General features: G+C 42.5%; 1 protein-coding gene across 5 annotated transcripts; it reads right to left on the minus strand.

The window, feature by feature from the left end:
* Positions 1-737: 737 nt before the first annotated feature.
* TGIF1 (TGFB induced factor homeobox 1) lies at positions 738-11,496 on the minus strand. Of its 5 annotated transcripts, none has more exons than XM_057397555.1 (3): positions 11,474-11,496; positions 3,159-3,385; positions 738-1,812 (listed from the first exon to the last, which is right to left on the minus strand). In XM_057397555.1, the coding sequence occupies exons 2-3, from the start codon at positions 3,339-3,341 to the stop codon at positions 1,246-1,248; spliced, it is 750 nt and encodes a 249-aa protein (XP_057253538.1). In that variant the 5' UTR covers positions 3,342-3,385; positions 11,474-11,496; the 3' UTR covers positions 738-1,245. The 5 variants fall into 5 exon arrangements, with proteins under 5 accessions (XP_057253538.1, XP_057253537.1, XP_057253536.1 ...); XM_057397554.1 differs by lacking the exon at positions 11,474-11,496 and adding an exon at positions 10,486-10,665; XM_057397553.1 differs by lacking the exon at positions 11,474-11,496 and adding an exon at positions 9,987-10,421.
* Positions 11,497-20,933: the final 9,437 nt, after the last annotated feature.

Consider the following 20,933-nt stretch of genomic DNA (forward strand, 5'->3'; position numbering starts at 1 on the left):
TGACTGACATTCAAGTAAGTTGAGATGTGACCTGCAAGTCTTCACATTACTTAGTAATATTGATAGCCAAGTCTTTTTCTGAAAGGTAACTTTAAATTCTGTTGGCCAAAAACATCCTAAACAAGAGGAATCTCTTTGAAATCTTAGTCAACCACCGGTTTAAGTATCTCACCAAGACCTGGCTCCCAAAACTCAGGATTTCAACTCAATACAGTCTCTTCTATTTCAGTCTACTAGAATTACTGAGTCAAAACCTTGTTATTGGTAGTCCAAGGGTAAGAGTGGGAGCCCTTGCCTGCCCCCTGAAAATCTGTCACTAGCGATGTTGAGGAACTGCATCACAAAGACGCTTTCTCCAAACCCCCTTCTGGCCTTCCCATTTAATCTTCAGAACTTCCCCATGTGCTGTCACATCTCCCAACCCTGAAGTATTTCTAGGAACCAAAACATGAAAACTTAGAGAGGCCTAAGATATCCCCTTGGAATTTAATGAGCTATGCCTACACAGTTCCCTTTGGCCCCTTTAGAAAAAATTCAACACAGTAGAACACACTCAGGTACTTCTGGCCCACTTTCCTGCATTCCTTTAAATACCTGGTTAACAATAACTGCTTGTGCAGCTCTGTAAAACCGAAGTCAGTATGAGCTAAAAAATATTTCTCACTTCCATTTATTTCAAGAGTACAACTGTGTTTTCTGCAAAGCTCATATTCAACAAAATACTCTGTAGGCATCTATTTGTAAAGAAAATATTTTATTACATTATGGGAAAAAAAAGCATAATCATCCAAAGTTCATATTGTTAAAAAAATTGAAAATTTATTTTAAACAGCATGTCGGTATATTCTGTTCCACATGGGAATGATAAGAAGACTCTATATCATTACTAGATATTGCACAGTCTGAAAGAAAAAAAAACAAATCACATGATCTTGGGAACTATCTCACATTATGAAAAACCTATGAAGAAAACATTAAAAACAAAACAAAAAAAAAAACAAAACCAACACACAGTCCTTTCTTTCTACAGTAGCTTTAAGTTTATAATTCTTGGAATGACCATATTCCACTGAAAACCAACTCAGTGACAGGAAGCTTCATTTCAGCAATCCCTTGTGCAAATAAGATTAATAAAAAAAAATAATAATAATGCTGAAGTCTTTTGATATCATGTGGGTGGCAATAACCACACAGCTGTTAGATCCCTGCCTGGAAAAACAAAATGGGAAGGAGAACAGAGGGAATTTAAGCCATAAGTTTTGCCTGCAACTCCATCTCTGCCGCCCTTTTGAGTGCAACATCCACCAGTAGCTGAAATCCGCTAAAATCCTGGTTAAGGTCTGGTGGGGTTGGAGGAGGAGTGTTAAAGAGCCCACTTTGTGCATTAGCACCAGGTCCCAGTTTAGATGCGTCCTCATGGTAGGAGAGAGAGTTGTCTGTGAAGCCGTTGGTGGGGGGCTGCTGCAGGTCCGTGGTCTGGCCTACATCAGCTGGCTGGCAAAAGTGGAAAGGGGCATCTTTCAATGCAGTCACAGTCGTGTGGCAAATCACCGATGGCCGAGCCAGGACTGATCCTGGGGAAGCTGGCTTGGAAGAGGACATAGTCTTGCCAAGCGGTGCTGCAGAGGGAAGGAAGGCAGTCTCCTCCAGCAGGGGAATGTAGTTCTTTGTGCTGATGGAAGACTCTACCAGGCCACCCTCAGGGAGCTTGGTCCCTCGTCGTGAGATAGTGAACTGATTTGGGTCTTTGCCATCCTTCCTCAGCATGTCAGGTAAAAGCCTGCGGCGTGCATTGATAAACCAGTTGCAGACCTAGGAATATAATGACATCTTAATTTCTATCTTCATTCATTTCCAACTATGTGCCATTTGAATAGTTGGATTACATTAATGAATCCCTCCAAGCAGTTTCCTTAACTGCAGAACAAAAGAGAGGCCTACTGACAAGTTCTGACACGCCTGGCAAAAGCCCTTCCCTTGTCCCGGCTCTACCGTCAGCTCCCCACTCCTGTTACAGAAAGCCTGTGGACATCTGGAGACTTCTAACCTGAACTAAAGGGTTTAGCTTTTAACTCTGTGCACACACATTAACCTATTGGCTATTGTTCCCTATGCTTAGGTTAATTAACAACAGGAAAACATTTTCTCTCTGAAGAGAGTCACTCCTCCCACAAACAGTTACTGATTTTCCTTGTTCAACTGACTGTGTCGACAGACATAACATGAATTACCTCATTTAAGTTTGTCCTCGTTTAAATATCAAACCAGTTTCCTGGGCGATACAGGATAGTTTATAGTTTAACGTCTTTTTTTCTGTTTACTACATAAAGGAAGTTTTATGATGTTACACTAAGAAAATCTTACTTTATTGCCAATTACAAAATTTGAACTAAAGAATTCATCTGAAAAAATAAAGTCCAGAACTCAGCAGGAGCATATCTGTATTTAGCACCTTGCAAAACCAAACCAGGGTCAACCCACATTTTCATGCAGCCACCTTCTCAAGAGGTGGGAAGCAGCAGCTGTCAACAGCTATTACACCAAAGATGATCACAGAAGGCAAGAATGATGCATCCAAGGGACCCTGCAGCTGTTAGTGGTATCCCAGGATGAGAATCCAAACTAACCACACAAAAATCTCATCATACCTATACTAACACGCTTGAGTAGCTCTATTCCATACAGATTGCTCCACTAATGTTAATGGAAGCCATCAGCCATGTAATAATGTATGTACATGTTCTGCAGAAACAAGCCTCAAGTTGCAGTTTTAGTAGTGAGGAGTTCTAGGTTAAGTGGTGAATCTATCACCATAAAACCTCTGTTGACAAGTAAATACCTACCACTTTCTCACAACAATTTCCTTTATACAGACACTTTGTGTCTTTTGGGGCCCAATTCTGCACAAGTTAGCATGCATGCTCAAATTCATGACTCTCTGTTCTCCCAGAGAAGTAATTTTATCCCCAGTAAACAAAAGATCATCATAACACACAACTGACTTGTGTTTCTCCTTAGAATTGCCATCAGAATGAGAGTGAGTAACAGTAAGAAAGAAAATCTCACATGCAGTGTAAACATTTGCAATAGTGTCTAGTCCACAGGTAAATTAAGAAGAAAACAATTCCTTTTGAAGCCAGTACTACTGTTTTTAATACCTGTAGTGTGGAAAGGTGTGTTTGTCGGGACAACAGGGCTTTTTCTTGCTCTGAAGGATAAGCATTGTATCGGTGCTCATACAGCCAGTCCCGAAGAATCTGCACAGATTCCTTGGGCAGGTTGCCACGTCTTCTCCGTTTGCCTGAGCCAGCAGATGAGGAAAGATCCAATGGGACATCCATAGTGTCATCATCCTCCGTTTCACTGCCCGATATTGCAACTACACCTACAATTACAAGACAAGAACAATCAGCCATCTAAATCTGTAAACTACTCAGCTCCAGCATTCTGTGGTTCACACATTTTTATTACATTAACTGTCTTTACTATGAATCATGGTACGTATAGCCTCCTATATAAGATTTGTCCTGTAGTGTTAACTTGACAAGCTGTAGCTTTTCTGTCAGTTGAACAAAAAGTAGCACCAATGCTCTGTTCCTAAAGGAATTCTCTTCAAACCCTCATTTTCTTGCTCCTCTAGCAACCTTTTATCTGCTGCACGTTACTAGATAGCTTCTATATAATACCAACATTGTCCAAATTTGCTTGCTATGGTATGCATCCAACACTTTTCTTAAGGGATAACTATCCAGCTGCTGGGCAAAAGGTCAATAAGCAAGAACTTATAACACCCAACTCAAGCAATGGGTTATTTAATTTCTTCTTAACAGGCTGATGCTTCCCTCCTGGGAGAGACAGCTTGAAGATTTTGTATATTTATAGCTCATTCAAAATACACTAATAAAAACTAATAGCACAAGAAAATAAAGGGGGAAATTGTGCCTGCCCCTACCAGAGTGGATTTTCACTTAGGAAGGAAACAAAAAGTGTAGGCAAAGAAAAGAATCACTTGCTTAAGAGTCCATCAGTTTACTGGGAGATTAACTTAATTAATGTTTGGGTGGGTTCGTTTGTTTCTTTAAGTACCATTTTGCATCCTGATTATTTTTTCAACTTCATGGTTTTCATCTGGTATTTTAATCTGTGGAAATGTGTGTTCTATGCTACACTTACTACAAAGGCTCCAGATTTACAAGTTAACTACATACCTTTTTCCTTCAACACAAAGCAAAGCACAGATTTCAGAATTTGATTATCCCTTTCTATATACACCACACAACTAGTAACATGAAGCTATGGTATGTAAATAAAATTAGGACAAACAAAAGTACAGTTAGGAAGACTACAATTCTACTTCTTTGGTAGGATATACAAGTAGTACTGCACAATACAAAGAAAACCATACTTTAAATACTCACCAGGTTAAGCTTATCAGAAATGTTAGTAATCTGACAAACTGTATGTCAACCCAAGTAAGATATCACCCATTTTCAAACAGCAGAATACTAATTTCAATTGAAATTATACTGGTTTCCAGAAGCCCTTTCTAGAAACTATGTAAGGAAAGCAAGCCCTTAATCTGTGTTTTGAATTTAGATTGGGAGTGGGGGTGGAGGAAACCTGCTCATTCATAACATCAAAACTAAATACCTTAACAGTAAAAGCAAGTTAAATGTCAAAAGTAATTGTTTTATGTAGGCAACCCACCCATAATTCAAGAATTCTGTTTAAGGAAACAAAGTCAGCTCTGAAATAAAAGAAACATGTCTGTGAAAATATGAAACTATATAAAGCTATAATTATAAGCATAAGCAAAGAAACAGAAGGAATTAATGTCATTTAAGAAAAAAAAAACAAAACCAAACCAAACAAACAAACAAAAAAAACACAACCAAACAACCCCCATAAAAGAAACCCCGAACTCAAAAAACAAACCAAAACACAAATGTGTGAGTGTGCAAGCTTTACTTAATACTTGGGGGACGGGGAGTGGAGCAGAGGAGGACCTTTCCCCACGCATCTAAACTTTAGCCAAAGCTGACATGGTGAATTATTCTCTCCTTCCCCTATTTATGAATAGTGCCAACATCCTTAAATGCAGCTTAAGTTGTCTGAATTTCAATGCACATTTTTGATAGGCAAGCATTCCCAGCAGGATCATCAATCTGCAATTTGCCTGGCATAGTTACTTCAGTAACTTACTTAGTATTGTTTTCATTCTCCCAACTGCTGATTTATGTAACCGACAAACACCAAACTGACATACCAAATTTTTCCAGTGATGATTAGCTACAGAAATTATCCAGTCACGGAACAGGAACAATAGGACAATATTTAAGTAGCCAACACAAGATAAACTCTGAATTATGTAAACAGGTTTTTAACTCATGTAGAAACTATGTCAAGTTTACTTTAAAATGATTCTGAGCAAACCACTTTGTATTTGTCATAGCTTCACAGAAAGTGTTGCCATGCCTGCAACCTAACCTGAGAACATGCCATGCACAATGGGCTCCTGGAGCCATGCAGAGCACTTCTTGGAACAAAGATCCTGCACAGACAACATGATGTCTCTGCAAAGGAGCTCATCCCTTTTAAATTGAACTTTAAAACTAGCCTACACTGTTCAGACAATGTTTTCAAGTGCAGTGTTCTTTTCTTGCTCGTCAGAAACCGTATGCGTTGCAGCACTTCAGTGGGTCGGGTTTTTTGTTTGTTTTCAAGTATAATAGGCAGCAAGTCAGGACTTTGTAAAACAGGGAGAGGCCAACAGCAAGGGCTAGAAATAAGAGAGAAGCCAAAGAAGCTTCTCCTATGAGAAAGTTAGGTGTCTAATGCTTTGAGAGCCATGTTTAAGCAGCATAACAAAAAAAAAAACCTCCAGGCACACACCACCCTGTCTGGAGTAACCTCTCCAAGATCTAACCCACAGCTAAAAGACTCCACAGACATCTCTCTGAATTTGAGAAAACTGACTTGACAGGCACAACTTCTAGAAGTGTTGCTCTTTTTCACTCAGAAGTGGCAAAATACTGTGCGAATGCCAGCAGCACAAAAATTTTTTTTTCTATTTTGCAAACAAGATCTTTTGCTAAAGTAAAAATTGCCGTCTGACTAACTGTAACCTACCTAGCAAGAAATGAGTCAACAGCAGAGCCTGCCCTTTGACCTGCTCGCTTAGTGTGATATTAATTGACACAGTAAGTTAGTGACACAAAGCAGGTTTTGGCTAAGCAGGAAACTCAGTGTAGTACAACTTCTCATTTAAATGAGCTCATTTAAATAGATCATCAGCCCTCTGAACTTGCGGGAGATCTCTCTGGCACGGTACAGAATGAGCAGCAACAGGAAGTCGTGACTAGAAATCTCACACTACCTCAGCTGATATATTTTTTTTTACTGGAGCAGGAGCCACGTTGTTGCTGTCAAGGCTCTGTTTTCATTAAAGCATTTCTGCTGATCACAACCCAGCTTTGTTTTTCTGTCTTGTTAGTAATCAGGCTATTTGCTGCTGGTTTCCTGTTTTAACAGGGCCCAACTGAAAAGGCTTCTGGCCAGGCTCCACAACTGGACCATCGGCTTACTGTTATTTACACCCAGAATAAAGGCTTGTGGACACAACGTGTAGCCCCAGCTGACCTACTAATTTATTTTGTCTTAATAGCAGGCTAGCACCAGCTTATTTTTGATTAAATGTATTCTGGGGAAAACAAACAGAAAAATTGCTTCTACAGGACTAAAGCACCACAAGTTAAATTTGCAGAGGTCTGGGAAACAATACAAAATCCCAGTTCTCCATTCCTGCTCACTCAGATGAGCAGTCCATGCTGTTAATGACCCAAGAACTACATGATCAGCATTCCTTCTTTATAAATTACTTTATCCTCCTGGCTTCCCAGCTGAAGTCATATACATGATTGAATGTGTTGTTGCACTGTATCACAGCCCAAAGACTTTACAGGTCCTCCTGTAATCAGCTCAGGGAAGATTACACCTAGGATCTCGAGTCTAGGCTCAACACTCAACCGTTAACAACTTGAAACAACTCGAGTAGAAGTAGTAGGCAGTGATGACTAAAGCTGATTTCAAAATAATCTACTGCTGCTTAAAATGACATGCTGAAATACTTTGAGGAGGAGGACAAAGTATTTGGAGAGACTGAGACAAATGAAAAAAAATTTAGTCAGAGTATCAGGAAAAAAAAAAACAACAACTGTCCCATTGTGTCGAGGAAGAGCTTCACAGAGGAAGTGGCAGAATCCAATTGTTATTCAAAATAGGACAAAGTATACCACAAGGAACAATCTCTGCCCTCGTTAAGACTGGATGGACAAAAATCACCTATGGAAAATCTCCCGCCCCCTTAGGGTTCTCTGAATTTCTTAAGCACAGATAAACAAAACCAGTTCCCATCTAAGGCCCCAATCCTGTTGTAACCAAGTTCAGTAGGATTCCTCACATGTAGAAACTTGAGCACATGCCTGTGTCTCTGCGAGACTGTATTCTAGATCAGCTAATTAACAAGTATGATTGCTATCACGCTATTATTTGTAAATGAAACTATCCACAAGAGTCCTGAGGGTTTTCATACACAGCCTGTTAGCAAAAAAAAAAAAAAAAAAAGCCCCACAACAAAAACACCCCCCAAACAATAACAAAATCCAACACACAAAAAAAACCTAAAATTTAATGCGAGTTTAAAATCCAACAAAAATAAATTAGCTTAGAATTACTCATAAGTAACCAAGACCTACAAAGCTACAAGGATGCAAAAGGGAATTTCCACAATATTAAAAAAAAAAAAAAGCCAAGCAACTTTTTCCTCTTAAGTTTCAGAACTGAGGAACCAGTTTATTTGTTTTCCTCTGCATTTCACAGCTTATGCTCTATCACTTCTAAAGCGGCCAGATTTGGCTGTGCAATACTTTTTTCGTACACACACCCCCCCCCCCCCCTTGAAACGAGACTTTTATAGGAGTGTAACCAAGAAAGCTCTAACAAAGTCACTCTTTGAAACTTCCTGAATGTGCCTCAAATGCCAGGAGGTCACAACTAACTACAAGCCCAACCTTTAGTAAAACAAAGGCACTCTAGCCGTCACATCTTTTTTTAAAAGTTTTGGTCTTTGTCTCCTCACCTTTTAATTTCTGCCACGCAAACCCCAGGCCCATGGCCCCTCTCAAAAGTTCTCCCTCCTGCCTGTCACCTTTCATTGTTTCTATTGTTTCAGCCCAGGACTTGCAATCCTCAAAGCAGATCTCTCCCCCTCTCACACACAGATACACACACAAAGCCCTCCACATGCATACCTAGAAACTACGTCAGCGTTTTTCGCACGCATTTATTTCGGCGGGGGGAGGGGGGCTGGTAAGAACAACAGTTGAAAGTGCGGAGAGTTTGGTATTTCACCAACCAGCAGCTGCCCTCGGGGACAGAAGTCTGAACAATGGAAGCAACAGCAGACAGGAAACCAGCTCACCACTGCTGTGCAAATAGGGAGCATAGGAATGTCCTAAAAATAACTGGGCTAAATTAATTCAGTGAAACCAAGAAAAAAAAAAACACAACAGTAAAATCCCAACCAAACCCCCCTGCTAGCAATAGGGTTAACAATCTCAGCCTGCCTCGGGCGAGCGGAGGGCTCCGGAGCTCCTGCGGTTAGTGTCTCCAAGCACAGCAGCCCCACGCTACAATCCCGGACAGGCGCCCGGCTCCTGTCCTGCGGGAGCTCCGCTCGCGCCAGTACCACCCGCTCCTTAAACTTCGTCTTTGTGGCTTAATTCCCTTTGTGTGCTCGCCTCTCAGCTGAATGGCGCTTCCAAAACTTCTTAAAAGGGTCTATGAACCATACTAGTACACTGTGTTTCCAAAAGCCCTATGATTTCACGAACTGTATATGCATTAATTGCTCTAAGGATACTAACAATGAGAGAGGCTGCTCTACTATCGAGCCGCAGGAATGCGTAGTAGGAGAAAAACAGAACAACTCTGGAGTACTGAACATGCGCACTGCTGCCCTCTAACCCTCCACTTCGGGTAATTTAATGGTCTTCGAATACAAAACACCCTTCGTCCCACACTACCGACTGGCAAATCGCAACTGAAGAGACACTGCGTTGCTATAAACTTCTTTCCACCTAGCGCAGATGTGCTAAACCTGAAAGCACGTTCCCCGCCTTTGTGGCCAAACTCTCATTTAAAGACACCTATAGCACCACAAGCGTAATGAGCAACAATCCTCTAACTGTAAAGTTTGTCTGATTGAAAATTAACACAAAGAAAACTTAAAAAGCCTTGGCTTTATGAGGAAAAAACAAGTCTTTCTCCTTTTAACCCTACCTGTACCGAAACTTTTGTACTTTTTTCTTTCTCTTTTCCCCATTTAAAGGAATGAAAAAGCAGTAACTTCCAGCAAAACACCGCAACCGAGGGTGCGGATGGGGTCTGGTACCCTCAGGCCGACCCCCCCCCCCCCCCCCCGCCGGCCCCCAGACCCACGCTGCCGCGAACAAAGAGCTGCCGGGCACCGACAGGTCCCGGTGCCAGGAGTTGCGGACGGCACCGCTTCCCTCACACCAAGTTGGGAAAAACGACCCGCACCTTCGTTCCCCCCTTGCCGGACTGCTGGCTCGGAGCAGAAAATCGACAGAAAAGGTTTTAATGGAAAGAAGGGGATCGGCGAAGGGAGCGAAAACAAAACTTCGCGGAGGCAAAAGGCGGGCGGCTGAACATGTTTCTGACAGGGAGCCAGCGGAGCGGAGAGGCGGCCGCCTCCAAACAGCCGCCCTGCATGTTTTGTCTGGGAGCGAAGCATCCACTGCCATCTTCCACAGGAGCTCGGCCAAGGGTAGGGGGTGCCACTGGGGTGAAAACGGCCGAGAGGAAAAACAGACTTCGTCTAGCTTGGCAACAGCCCCCCCCTCCACCTCCATCCCCCGAACCCCGTCCCCGCAAGACGGCTGCCTAGCACGTCGCACCACCGCTACCTTTTTTACTTTTCATCTTGATCACGAGGACCACCGGACACTCCGCACACCAACCCAAGTTTCTCTCCCTTTGCCGGACGCCGCTCCCCTTTTAAACTCGGCACGGAGGAGGAGAAAGACGACGACGAAGAAAGAAGAAACACCGCAGCGTAGCCAGGCGCCCAGTCCGGGGCCGCGCTGCTGTCACCAGGAGCCTCAGGGCTCTGCCTCCCCGGGGGTTTTCTGGTGCGGCCGCTGCCGGGGTGGGCTTTCCTTCCCCCGTCCCTTTGTTCCCTTCTGCTGGCTATTGGCCCCGGCTTGTTAAAGTGAGGAAAGGCACGGGAGGAAAAGGTACACAGCGCCCGCCCTCCCCCTCCTCCCCGCAGCGAGTACGGGAGAGTAACCGAGCGCTGCACTGGCACTCGCGGCTGCCTCCTCCTCCTTTCTCCTCCCCTCCCGGGCTGCTGTGGCTCTGTCAGACGGCAGGGGAGGGACGGGCCGGGGAGGGGGGGACACGTACCCGCTTGCTCATGCACACACAAGAGCACTCCGTGCCTCCCGCTCCCTCGCCTTTCTTCCAGGCAGACGTTTGATCATTAAACTGGAAGGAGATAGGGGGCGGGGGAGGGAGATTTTGACAGCTGCCCTTGACTAGCTTCCTCCTGTTGCTGCCGGACGAACCACCCACTCCTTCGCCTGAATAGAGAGAAGAAAAAGAGGACGGTACCGCAGGAGAAGGAGCCTTCCAAAGACCAACGGGCCCCGCCGACTCCCCTATCCGGTGTCCCCTGAAGGGCCTGGCGGCGGGTGCTTCGCACCCCAGCCGCAATCCCCCGATGGCACCGAACGAGCCCCGTCCTTCTGGCGGTCCCTTGCCTCTCCCGTGGGGAAGGCGAGCCCCGTTTCTGGGGTTATTTATACAGCAGCTCGTAAAGCTTGTTTTTCTTTCCCTCAAGCTCCCAGCCCGGTGGATGTTGCTGTGACGCACGCTCATAGCTGTGAAAGCGCACAGCTTCCCATCCTGACTCGTCCCTGAGAGGCGAGCACGCGTTGCAGCAACAGTTCATTTTCCTCCGGGATGGGAAACGCGGGGCCGGCGAGTCGATCCCCGCCGCCCCCCGCCCCAGCGAAGGGGAGATATGACGGGGAACCCTTCGGCGCCGGGCTCAGACTTCAAAGTGCTGAGCTCTGGGCTGACGGGCGACACGGGAAGGTTTCGGAATGGAAAACAAAACAAACTGCCGTGCCCCACAAACGCGTTTGTATCGGTCCCACACCGCCACGTGCTGGGCCGTTGGCGGGCGAGGAGGAGCTCGGGGTGGGGGGAAAGCAAGCAAACGCTTTAAACGGCTGATGAAATAATGAATCCCTACAACAGCGCAGAGCTCCCTCCCTCCCTCCTTCCTTCCCCCGCTCTCCCGCCCTGGCGGCGCGGGCATCCACACAAACACGCATTCACAGCCGAAGGGGAAGCAACAGCATTTTAACAGCCCCCTCCCCCCCAGTACCTTGTAACTATTTTTATGTGCCGCAATCACCGCTACCTTGCTGGAGATAAAACAGCTGTTACATCCTGAACGGGGAACGTGGTAGGGGGAGCGGCTGGCGCGTCACGGCAGTTGACAAGGCCCCGGTGTGGGGCCGCTGGCTACGTTGTGTTAGGGCTGCCAGTTGCCGTGCTGGGCACACTGACTCACGGCGCCGCGGCCCCTCGCTGAGCTGACGCGAGGTGTTGTTCCGCCCGGCGCTGAACTGAGCGCCCCGGCGGTGAGCGCGAGCCGGGCCGTTACCGGCCGCCCAACCGCTTTCCGCGGGGATGAGGTAGGGGCGCGCACTCGCCCTCCCTCAGGGTTCACCTTCCCGCCGCGTTGCCGGCATCGGCCCTTCGGTTGTGTGCGGTGCGGTTCGGTTCGCGCCCGTGCAGCTGTGAGGGACAGGCTGGTGAAGGGCGGGTGTTTTTAACGTGACAAGAAGCGAGCCGGGTCTCTGAGGGACCGGTGACTCGGGGGGGGGGGGGTGTGCGCACACGCCGCCGTGTTTTGATGAGGGTTTCTTTCCTGGTTTGTTGTTGTTTAAAGTCCTGGTGCCCAGCTGCGAGGGCTGACTCTTCCAGCGGGGCGCTTGAGCGTTCAGGCACGGTCACGGGGAAAAAAAAAAAAAGTAATTACGGGAAGTTGACAAAAAGCACGTTAAGGGTTTTAAGAGATTTCCCTTTCTCCGCACCGCCCGAGCTGCCTGACGCTTGCTCGTTGTCCTAGGGACTGCTGGCAGATTGGGAAACAAACTCACTCTCCACCCCCGCCTTTTTTTTTTTTCCTGTTTGTTTTTTAGGTTTGGGTTGAGGTTTTTTGTTTGGTTTTGGCAAGGTCACTTGGGGGGGGGGGGGGGGGGGATAATTTTATTTTAATACTGAGATCCAGCCCGCTTTTAAAAGTGTTAGAAACAGCCTTTCTAGCTCTGTTGGAATGTGGGTTCCTAGGAATTTTCTCAAGGGATGATAGAAAACTGGTTTTGACTTCAGGTGGCAGATTTTTAGCTAGGAGGAGCAGCCAGTGGGTCAGGCGTGTTCGTGTGTAGCTCCCCAGGTACAAAAGGCAGAGAGAGGCTTTTTTCAACCGACATTCTTCATGGATTTGAGTATGGAGGGGCGTGTCCATAGTTGGGACCGCTGGTAAGGACAGAAAGTGGGCTTGTGCAGCGCGCCTTTCAGTTGTTGCCTAGGACAGTACCACGGGTCTGCCTACAAATTCTGTCACTTGAAGGCTGATGTGTTTGAGGTGGTAAGGTGGATAAGGTTTGCAAAAATGTAGGACGGGCAAAAGAAAACCCCTGCAACCTTCTTTACCAGTTAGAGTTGTCTCAGGTGTGCTGAGGCTTTCACCATTTTGCGAAACCCTCAACACACCTGAAACAAGTTTGCATCTAAAGAGAGCACAGGTGATGCTCTTTAGGAAATATCTTGGGTTTAGTATACTAAACTTTAGCCTAGGCATTTAAAACCCTTATAAGTTAATAATAGCTTACAGTATTAGATCCAGAAATTTTCCTTCTGGACGAAAATCAGAGTATCGCATGGGTTTGGGTGTGGTAGAGTTTTCAGTGACCACTACCTTGAACTAAGTTCAGACTTCAAAGCTGAGAAGACATGGTCCTTAAGGAGTCAATTTATTGCTATATGTGAAAATACCTAGAAAACAGATAGATTGAAGTGTATAATCTGTTTTTTGTTTAAGTATGACAAGGAAATTTCCTGATCTCAAATCTAAGGAACAGAGCAACTTGATTTTTAGAATGAATGCAGTAAGATGGTGGTCCGTAAGTTGTGGTGGGTGTTGGTATGGGCTGTTGCTTGCAGGTTATTATGATAAGTAACTTCCCACAGTTTTTCTTTTCCCTTGGCATGCTGGTGAAGTTGTGTTTCTTAGTGTTATCTAATCTGCTGGAGCTGCATCATCAGCACTAATAATTGTATCTCACAAGAAGCTCACGCTGCTCACTGAGCAACTTCGGTATCTGTGCAGCTCCTTGGATAAGTAGGGGTATACACATGCATCAAGATGCATCTGTGCCAACAGGTTTGAACAGATTGGTTTAGTCAGAGCAAGTTCAGCTCTGTCTGGAACCTGTCTGCATAGACATGCTGTTAAGTATTTGTAAAACTGGATTTCAAAAAGGGAGAAATAAAACTGGAGGGGCTAGATTTTGAATTGCTTGATGATTGTTCATATCATAGGTTTATCAGTGTTCTGTTTCTCTGTCCTGTCATGCTTTCATGTATGACATCTTGCACAACTAATTTCATGTTTCTTACAAGTGCTTTGCTTTAAGATGTTGGGATTATGTTTGCCTAGCTATTACTAACATTTCCAAAGCCATGTTTTTAGCATAGAAATTGTTAAAGGAAGTACTCTGGAAAACTGAGACCTAGGCATCTCAGGCTTGTGGATTTTCGTTATACTGTTTGTTCCAGTTTCTTATTTATAAACTGCAGAGTATATCTCTCCCCCTGCACTTTATAGGATATTATGAAAATAAACTCATTGATATTTGTGGAGCACTCAAATGCCATTGAAATGTTTCTGAGAAAATTTATTCCTTTATATTCAGAACAGAATGAAGCAGCATGCAGAAAATTAAGCAGGCCATACCTTCAGCAGTGAAAATAAAGCAGTGTAACAAATAACCAGTTTTCCAGTGGAAAAAAAAAAATCTGTCCTATGCATGAAAACCCAGGAATTGCTACTGTGGGTCACAGCCATTCTTCACCTGTTCTTATCAATGATGTTGACTCGTCTCAGATGTGTCTGAGGAAAAGGAGAGGCTATAGAAGGCAGATGTGAGGTAATACTATCCCACAGATGTCCCGTCCAAATCTTAAATAGCTGAATACAAGCACTGGAGCAATAGTTAAATATAACTTTGAATTTTGTGACTCAGATAGCTGGGTGGTCTTTATACTGGTATAAAAGTTTAATATCTCTATAGCATTAAAACCCTGTAATGGCAGTTGGTTGCAGAGTACCATTGTGAGTTACATAAAAACGCATCTTTAGATTTTTTTCTTATGTATTTACTTTATTGATTATCCTCTTGTGTTTTGACACAATGAAAACAAGTTCCTACTTCCTGCTTTCTCTGTACCATTCATTATTTTATATACTTCCATCATGTCTGCTTCCTGAGGTAAAATTTTTCACTCTTTTCAATCTCTTTTCCTATGAGAATTATTTCCAGCTTTTGATCATTGCCTTGCTTCTCTCTCAGGTCTGTTTAGTTCTACAATATTCTATTTTTTGGCAAAGGTGACTTATGCTGCATGCAGTATTCCAAGCAAGGTTATGCCTCTGATTACAATATATATGTATTTGATATTACTCCCTGACCTATTTCTTATGGAATCCAGCATGTTAGGCTTTATCTTTTGCTGCTGCTACATACTGAGTACAGGGCTCTATCGACTTTGGAGGTTATATAGCTTGTTTGAAGTTTGTCTTGTGCACAATTGAATCTCAGTGCCGAATGTCTTTTGTCATTGCACTGTTCATTCATTTAACAGAAGTCATACTGAAGTTACTCACAAATCCTCCTTTTCCCAAATATGTTTTTCATAGTTTCAGGCTCTGGCACCTCACTATTCTTCACCTGGTCCTATTTCTTCCTTTCTTGGTTGTCTGAGCTAATGTATTAACACTGGACTGAGCATAAGGCCTGGAAGCACCGTGCTGTTAACGTTGTAATAAAAACCAACTTGGATTCTCTTGCTTGAACCAGATACTAATTCATGACAATAATTTGCCTTTTTGCCCTAGCATCTTACTTGTTCCTTCGGTAGCTCTTTGCATGGAATCTTGTCAAATACCCTTTGGAAGTCTAAATAAATTGTGCCAACCAGCTGTGCTCCCATATTTGGATTTCATGTTTCCCTTGCAAAAAGGATAAATCAAAGTCATGAAAACAATCCTAAGATTTCAGAACTTCTACATGAGAGACTTTGCAACTAGAACATACTTTTCACTTTTTTTTATATGAGCATTCTTGTGGTTATTAATGATCAAACAAGAACAAAAGCCCCAGGAATTCTTTATGGAGAATCACACAGGCTCCTCTCTGATATAGCATCAGGTTTACAAGCTTTTCATTCTCGGCATGGACTTCAGTACCATCTCTAAGAGGCAGCAGTTACCATTCCTGATGAGGATCAGCTGCTGGAGTGCTCTGTACTTGTTGCTGGGGTTTTCAGGCCTTTACTGGCAAAGGGGAGTTATGGCTTCTCTAGCAGGTTCTAGTGCAGTCTTTCTCTGGGGCCTCATTCAGCTCTTCCCTGTGCCAGCCCATGCTGCCTCAGCTCCACATCGTCATGCCCCATATCTGTGCCTCTGTATAAGCCTACAGAAAGATAATACTCTGATTACTGTAGGGACAACTTAAGTACATACAGTAATGTTAGCTATTAGAAGACAATGCATAAACTTTGTAAGTGACATAATCACACACTGAGACTAAAAGCTGTACAGCTACTCTGGGGAGTCACTTATGAAACTTGCATTAACGTAAAAGCAATTTCTTCTTCATAGCTTTAAGTCAGATCACTGTGTAAAATTAAAAAAAAAGTGAATTGTAGGTTTAATCTTGCTTGGAGTAATAGTGTTCACTTTCAGGTTTGGACTTAAAAATTTGACAAGGAACAGACCTTGTATTCCTTCCACTTATTCAGAAATTATAGTTTTTGTCCACCCCAGGCACATCTCATAACGGCTTTGTCCTCTTGCCTTGGAGGTGGGGCTTTGGCTCTGTTTTCCTTTGTGGTATGCAAGTGAGCATATCAAAATCAGCATGACAAATGGCATGATCATTGACAGTCTCAGTTTAGCTCAAGAACTTGGGGCATGCAAGGAAACAGATCCCTCTTTCCTGAAATTTGAAACTGTGGGTGCAATTTTGTAATTTGTGCAATCAGTTTTTGCTTATCTGTAAGAAGTTAAGCAAGTAAAGCGGGTATGGCTGACAAAAGAAAATATGTGGGTTTAGGGCTTTTTTGTCTAGTTTTTTTTAATAGTGGGATGACTAACTTGTTTTTACCACAGACTGGTTAGTGCATAGCAAGGGCAAGGCGGGAGGTTTACTGCAGGTGCCCTAAGCAAGAGTGACCTCGCTTATCTGACCTTGTCTAACTAAATACTGAAATGTCTATCTCCACTTAAGTTTTTGCATCAGCAAACTGTATCTAGCTATACAAAAATCACTGTATAAATCAACAACAACAAAACAAAAGCCTAAGAGATGTTTACACTTGATAGCTGATCTATTTTCAGGGCAGAATGTTAAATAACTCTTCATAACTATGTCTGGGCACTTTTATTCTGTTTAATGTAGTCTACTCTAAACAAAATAACTTAATGATCAGCCAAGTATTTTCTTAGTTGAGTCTATGCTAAAAGTTTGGTTTGTTTTTTATATTTAAGGAGCAGTGTCTCAAATTATTTCTGTCCTTGGAAGACAAGGTTAACTTTGCCTTGCAGAAGTACAAGCAATGCAATCATAATGAATGAAATATACTAATTCCACTAAACATTATTTGGTGTAACAGTAAATAACATATTTAGTTTTTGTATGATGAAAAACCTAACTTGTAGTACTTGTTACAGCTGTGAACTAAGGAAATAATGGTACCGTATCTTAATATTTTGGAAATAGAAACTTCTTGCTAAGGATGCTCTGTCACCATTCCCTGCCATAAGGGGGGAAGGCTTGTGTAGGAAATGCTGCCTTCTGGGACTGCAGATTTTTCCATGCCTTTTTAGCTGAATGTAAATGTGAATGTTGGTTATTAGGTATAACAGTACAGAAAATAAAAATATTTAGGTCTACAACCTTGTGTTCAACAAAGATTGAAAAGGATGTAGACTTGTTAAAAGTAGTGGGATTTTATGACAGGCCACAATTAAACACTGTGTACTGAATGTAGAAAAGCATTTACTGTATGCTAAAAACTCTCTGCTGTACCTGCTCTGAATATATGTTGGGAGCTTTGTTTTGAAAGCTGTCAGCTTTTTATTTTCATAGGTATTGCATCCACTTTATTATTTTTACTACTGCAATTGTTTTGTTAATCCTCAGTGTTACACAATTTAAAATACACAAATTAATTATTCTAAGCTGGGTGTAATTTTTACATATTTAACTGCAAACGGGATACTCTTTTCAATATTGTAGATGCATTACAGAGATTTTGAGTGACTAATCAAATTTACAGCTTTATGGCATAGGTTCATCAATTGAGCATATAAGCAGGCTATTAATGTTATCTTATTTACTAAGCATTTATGTACATACTAAGCTAAACAGATTCAGTGACTGAGATGCAAGTGTGTAAAATTAGGGACTATGCATTCATCTTGCAGGTGACACTGGTGAGCTGATCTTTTCACCTGGGATCCACCATGAAAAGATGTCTGATGATTAAGGAAGAGTTGGATTTTCACTGCTCAAAAAGGTGTGTAAGGTTTTTAAAGTGACAGGTAATGGGTGTTGACTAACTTTCTCTAAAATCCTAGACATAGCCTGAGGCCCTAGTCTTCTCAAGACAAATGCACCTTGTGATGATTTGGGACTGTGTCTGTCTGCAGTTATAATGTAGGGCATCAAGAAAGATTGCTAAACCTGCATGTGGCCCATCCAGGTGTGAGTATTAGGAGGCAATGAGAGTGCTACACTCTAAGAAAATTAATTTAAACAAGATTTTGTTGGTTTTAGGGAGGATCACAGGAATTGGATTGGTGCTTCTGCTCTCCCACACTGAGTACTTCTGTACTAGGAAGAATAAGTCACATGTTGGTGCTTGATTTTAAGACCCAAATCCTGAAGGTTTGCAGATAAAAGAGGATTGAGCAGGGGAGAGATACAGGAGTGCATGCTCTCTGTCTTCAGTAGTGCTGACACTTCTGATGTCTGCATGGGGCTTTCTCCTTTCACTGCTTTCACTTTCACGTGCTCTTTCTGCATGTGATCATCAGGATGTTTCTTACGAATTTTGAAGTAAAATAATGCACCCTACAGAATTGTTGGTTTGGTTTTGTGTTGGGGATTTTTTTGTGGTTTTATTTTTTTTTTTTCTTTTTGTTTTTTTTTTGTTGGTTGATTTGTTGTGTGGTTGGTTTTGGGGCTTTATTTATTTATTTTTTTTTTGTTAAACTATGATGTGTTGGTGGAGTTTAAACTGTAACCTAGGAGCATCCCCAGGATTGGATTTTTGGCACATTGCGCTTAGATAAGGGTATTCTCTGGGCAGTCCATGAGCAGCTTGAGACAGCTAGTTTATTTTGTGAAGGCCTGAGGCAGCCTGTCACCAAGTAATCTTTCACAATGTCCAAAATGAATGTAAGGGATCATGGATCTCGAAACACAGTGACCCTATGAATATCTGTCTTGGGCACAGCATGGGACCTGTGACAACCCTTAACTGTAAATAGTGTGAGAAGCCTTATGTAAAGCAAGTGACATTCTGGCAGGCAGTCCCTAAAACTGTGTTATAAGCATTTGCTTTTGTGGGATTTGGGCACTTGGATGTTTTTAGAGTGTAAATACTCCAACAGTCCTTCATGTAAATATTTTTGTGATAGTCTTTGCGATTTTGGAAGTCTTTGGGAGTCTTTAAATCAACTTTATATAAAATAACTTTAAATAAAGTTATCTCAAAATCCAGAAATCTTGGGGAACATTCTCAGGACTTCTTAGGTGCTCTGTGGCCTGCATGATTAGCTGTGTGGTAGGAGTCATAGCCAAGGGGGGGCAGGGTAACTGCCCTGGGGGCTCAGGGAAATTGTGGTTATGTATTAGGAGATGCTTAAGGTAGAAGCAGTTGAGCTTGGATCCTCAGTGTAAAGTTAGTATATAACAGCCTAAACTTTTAGTGTGAATGTTTCATGTCTTGATAAGAAGCAGTCTCTGGACACTTAAGTGAAACTACATAAGCTGTACATCCTCATGGAGCAAACATAAATCTTTACACAGCTGTTAATCATATGTTGATCTGTTAACTATTAAGACACTAAAAAGTGTTCTTCCACCTTCCATTGCAGTTAAAAGATGTAGTAAGAGCTACTATAACAGCATATATAACTAATAACAGCAAGTATTAGAATCTCTTGTACCTGCCCCACCTCTGTACCCATTATGAGATGTAACAAAACCTGAGTCTGAGTCATTAGTCTCCTGAGGAGCTGGAATTTAATCACCTGGATGCTTAACAGTCTTATGTGGGATCATCAAATGGCTAAGGATCTGACTTCAGCTGTTCAGAGATAAACTTCAGGTGTGGAGATATTTGATTAACTGGTTAGTCCTGAAAAGTGGAAGGAAGAAGGCTACACCGAGTTCGAATGACTTTCAGTCTTTGTGTTGGGTTGTTTACATCTTTACAAGGTGCTAATTGTCTCTTACCTGTGTGTAGTTAAGGCAGATGATTGGCATCTATTTCAGTCTCTTGCAAGTGTGTCTGCAGACGCAAGATCTAAGCAAGCTGCATATAGTTAGGTCCTGGTTAGCACTTCTTTTCTTAAATCACATTAGTTTAAGACTGAGTAACTTCTCCTTGAAGACAGAACCTTTTAGCCTTAAATATGAAATGGAAATGTTGAAAGTTTAAAAAAAAAACTGTATTTTTGACTTTTCAATGGAAAACTAATTGATATTGAACCAATGCATGTGTTCTCACTAATTTCTCTGAAAAGAAACTGCTGCAGGTTTAATACTAGATAAATAATATATACCTGCAATAAACTCTAGTGGATGCAAAGCACTCTGTAACTGTGTGCTGTCGAATTGTTCACCCATACCTATTCATGGTTAACATGTCTAATTCATGATAAAATATAGACGTACTCAACTGTGTGTGATTATGTCATGTGGTTAGTAGGAGCCATGTTGCCATGAGCAGTGCTGCTCAGGAGGGCAGTAGAGCAATAGCTGCTACTATTGAATCTAATTTCTTCTAGAATAAAGAGTGTTTTAATCAGCAGTGATAACTGGATAGACACCATGTTGTAAGTGGTGTACAATGTTGAAATGGATATGACAACTACGGCCAAAGTGGTGATCAGTACTTACCCTTACTGAGGGTTTGGAAGATTTTTTGGGAAAAGAGGGGGTTTACGCAATGCATAGGCTTACGAACTGTTTTATAATTAGAGAAGTTGGAAATGCTGAAATAAATTTAGCACACACCCTATTTTTTTTCTGTTTTAGTTTCCCCATTTAAATTGAAGTTTTAATCTGCTTCTTTAACACAAACACTGAACCACATACTTGAGACAGACAAAGATAAGGATTATGTAGGAGAGTAGGAGGCAACAATCATTGCTTGTTAATTAATTTGTTGTCAGTAAATGTCATCTTCCAAAACATGGTTTCTCAAATTCTTCAGTTTTTAGAAGTGGAATAGCTTTATATTTGTATAAAGGTTAAAACTCT

Source organism: Pezoporus wallicus, unplaced genomic scaffold (assembly GCF_028554395.1).
Source record: "Pezoporus wallicus isolate ANWC-B61680 ecotype Strahan unplaced genomic scaffold, APGP_CSIRO_Pwel_v1 contig_227, whole genome shotgun sequence".
NCBI classification, from domain to species: Eukaryota; Metazoa; Chordata; class Aves; order Psittaciformes; family Psittacidae; genus Pezoporus; species Pezoporus wallicus.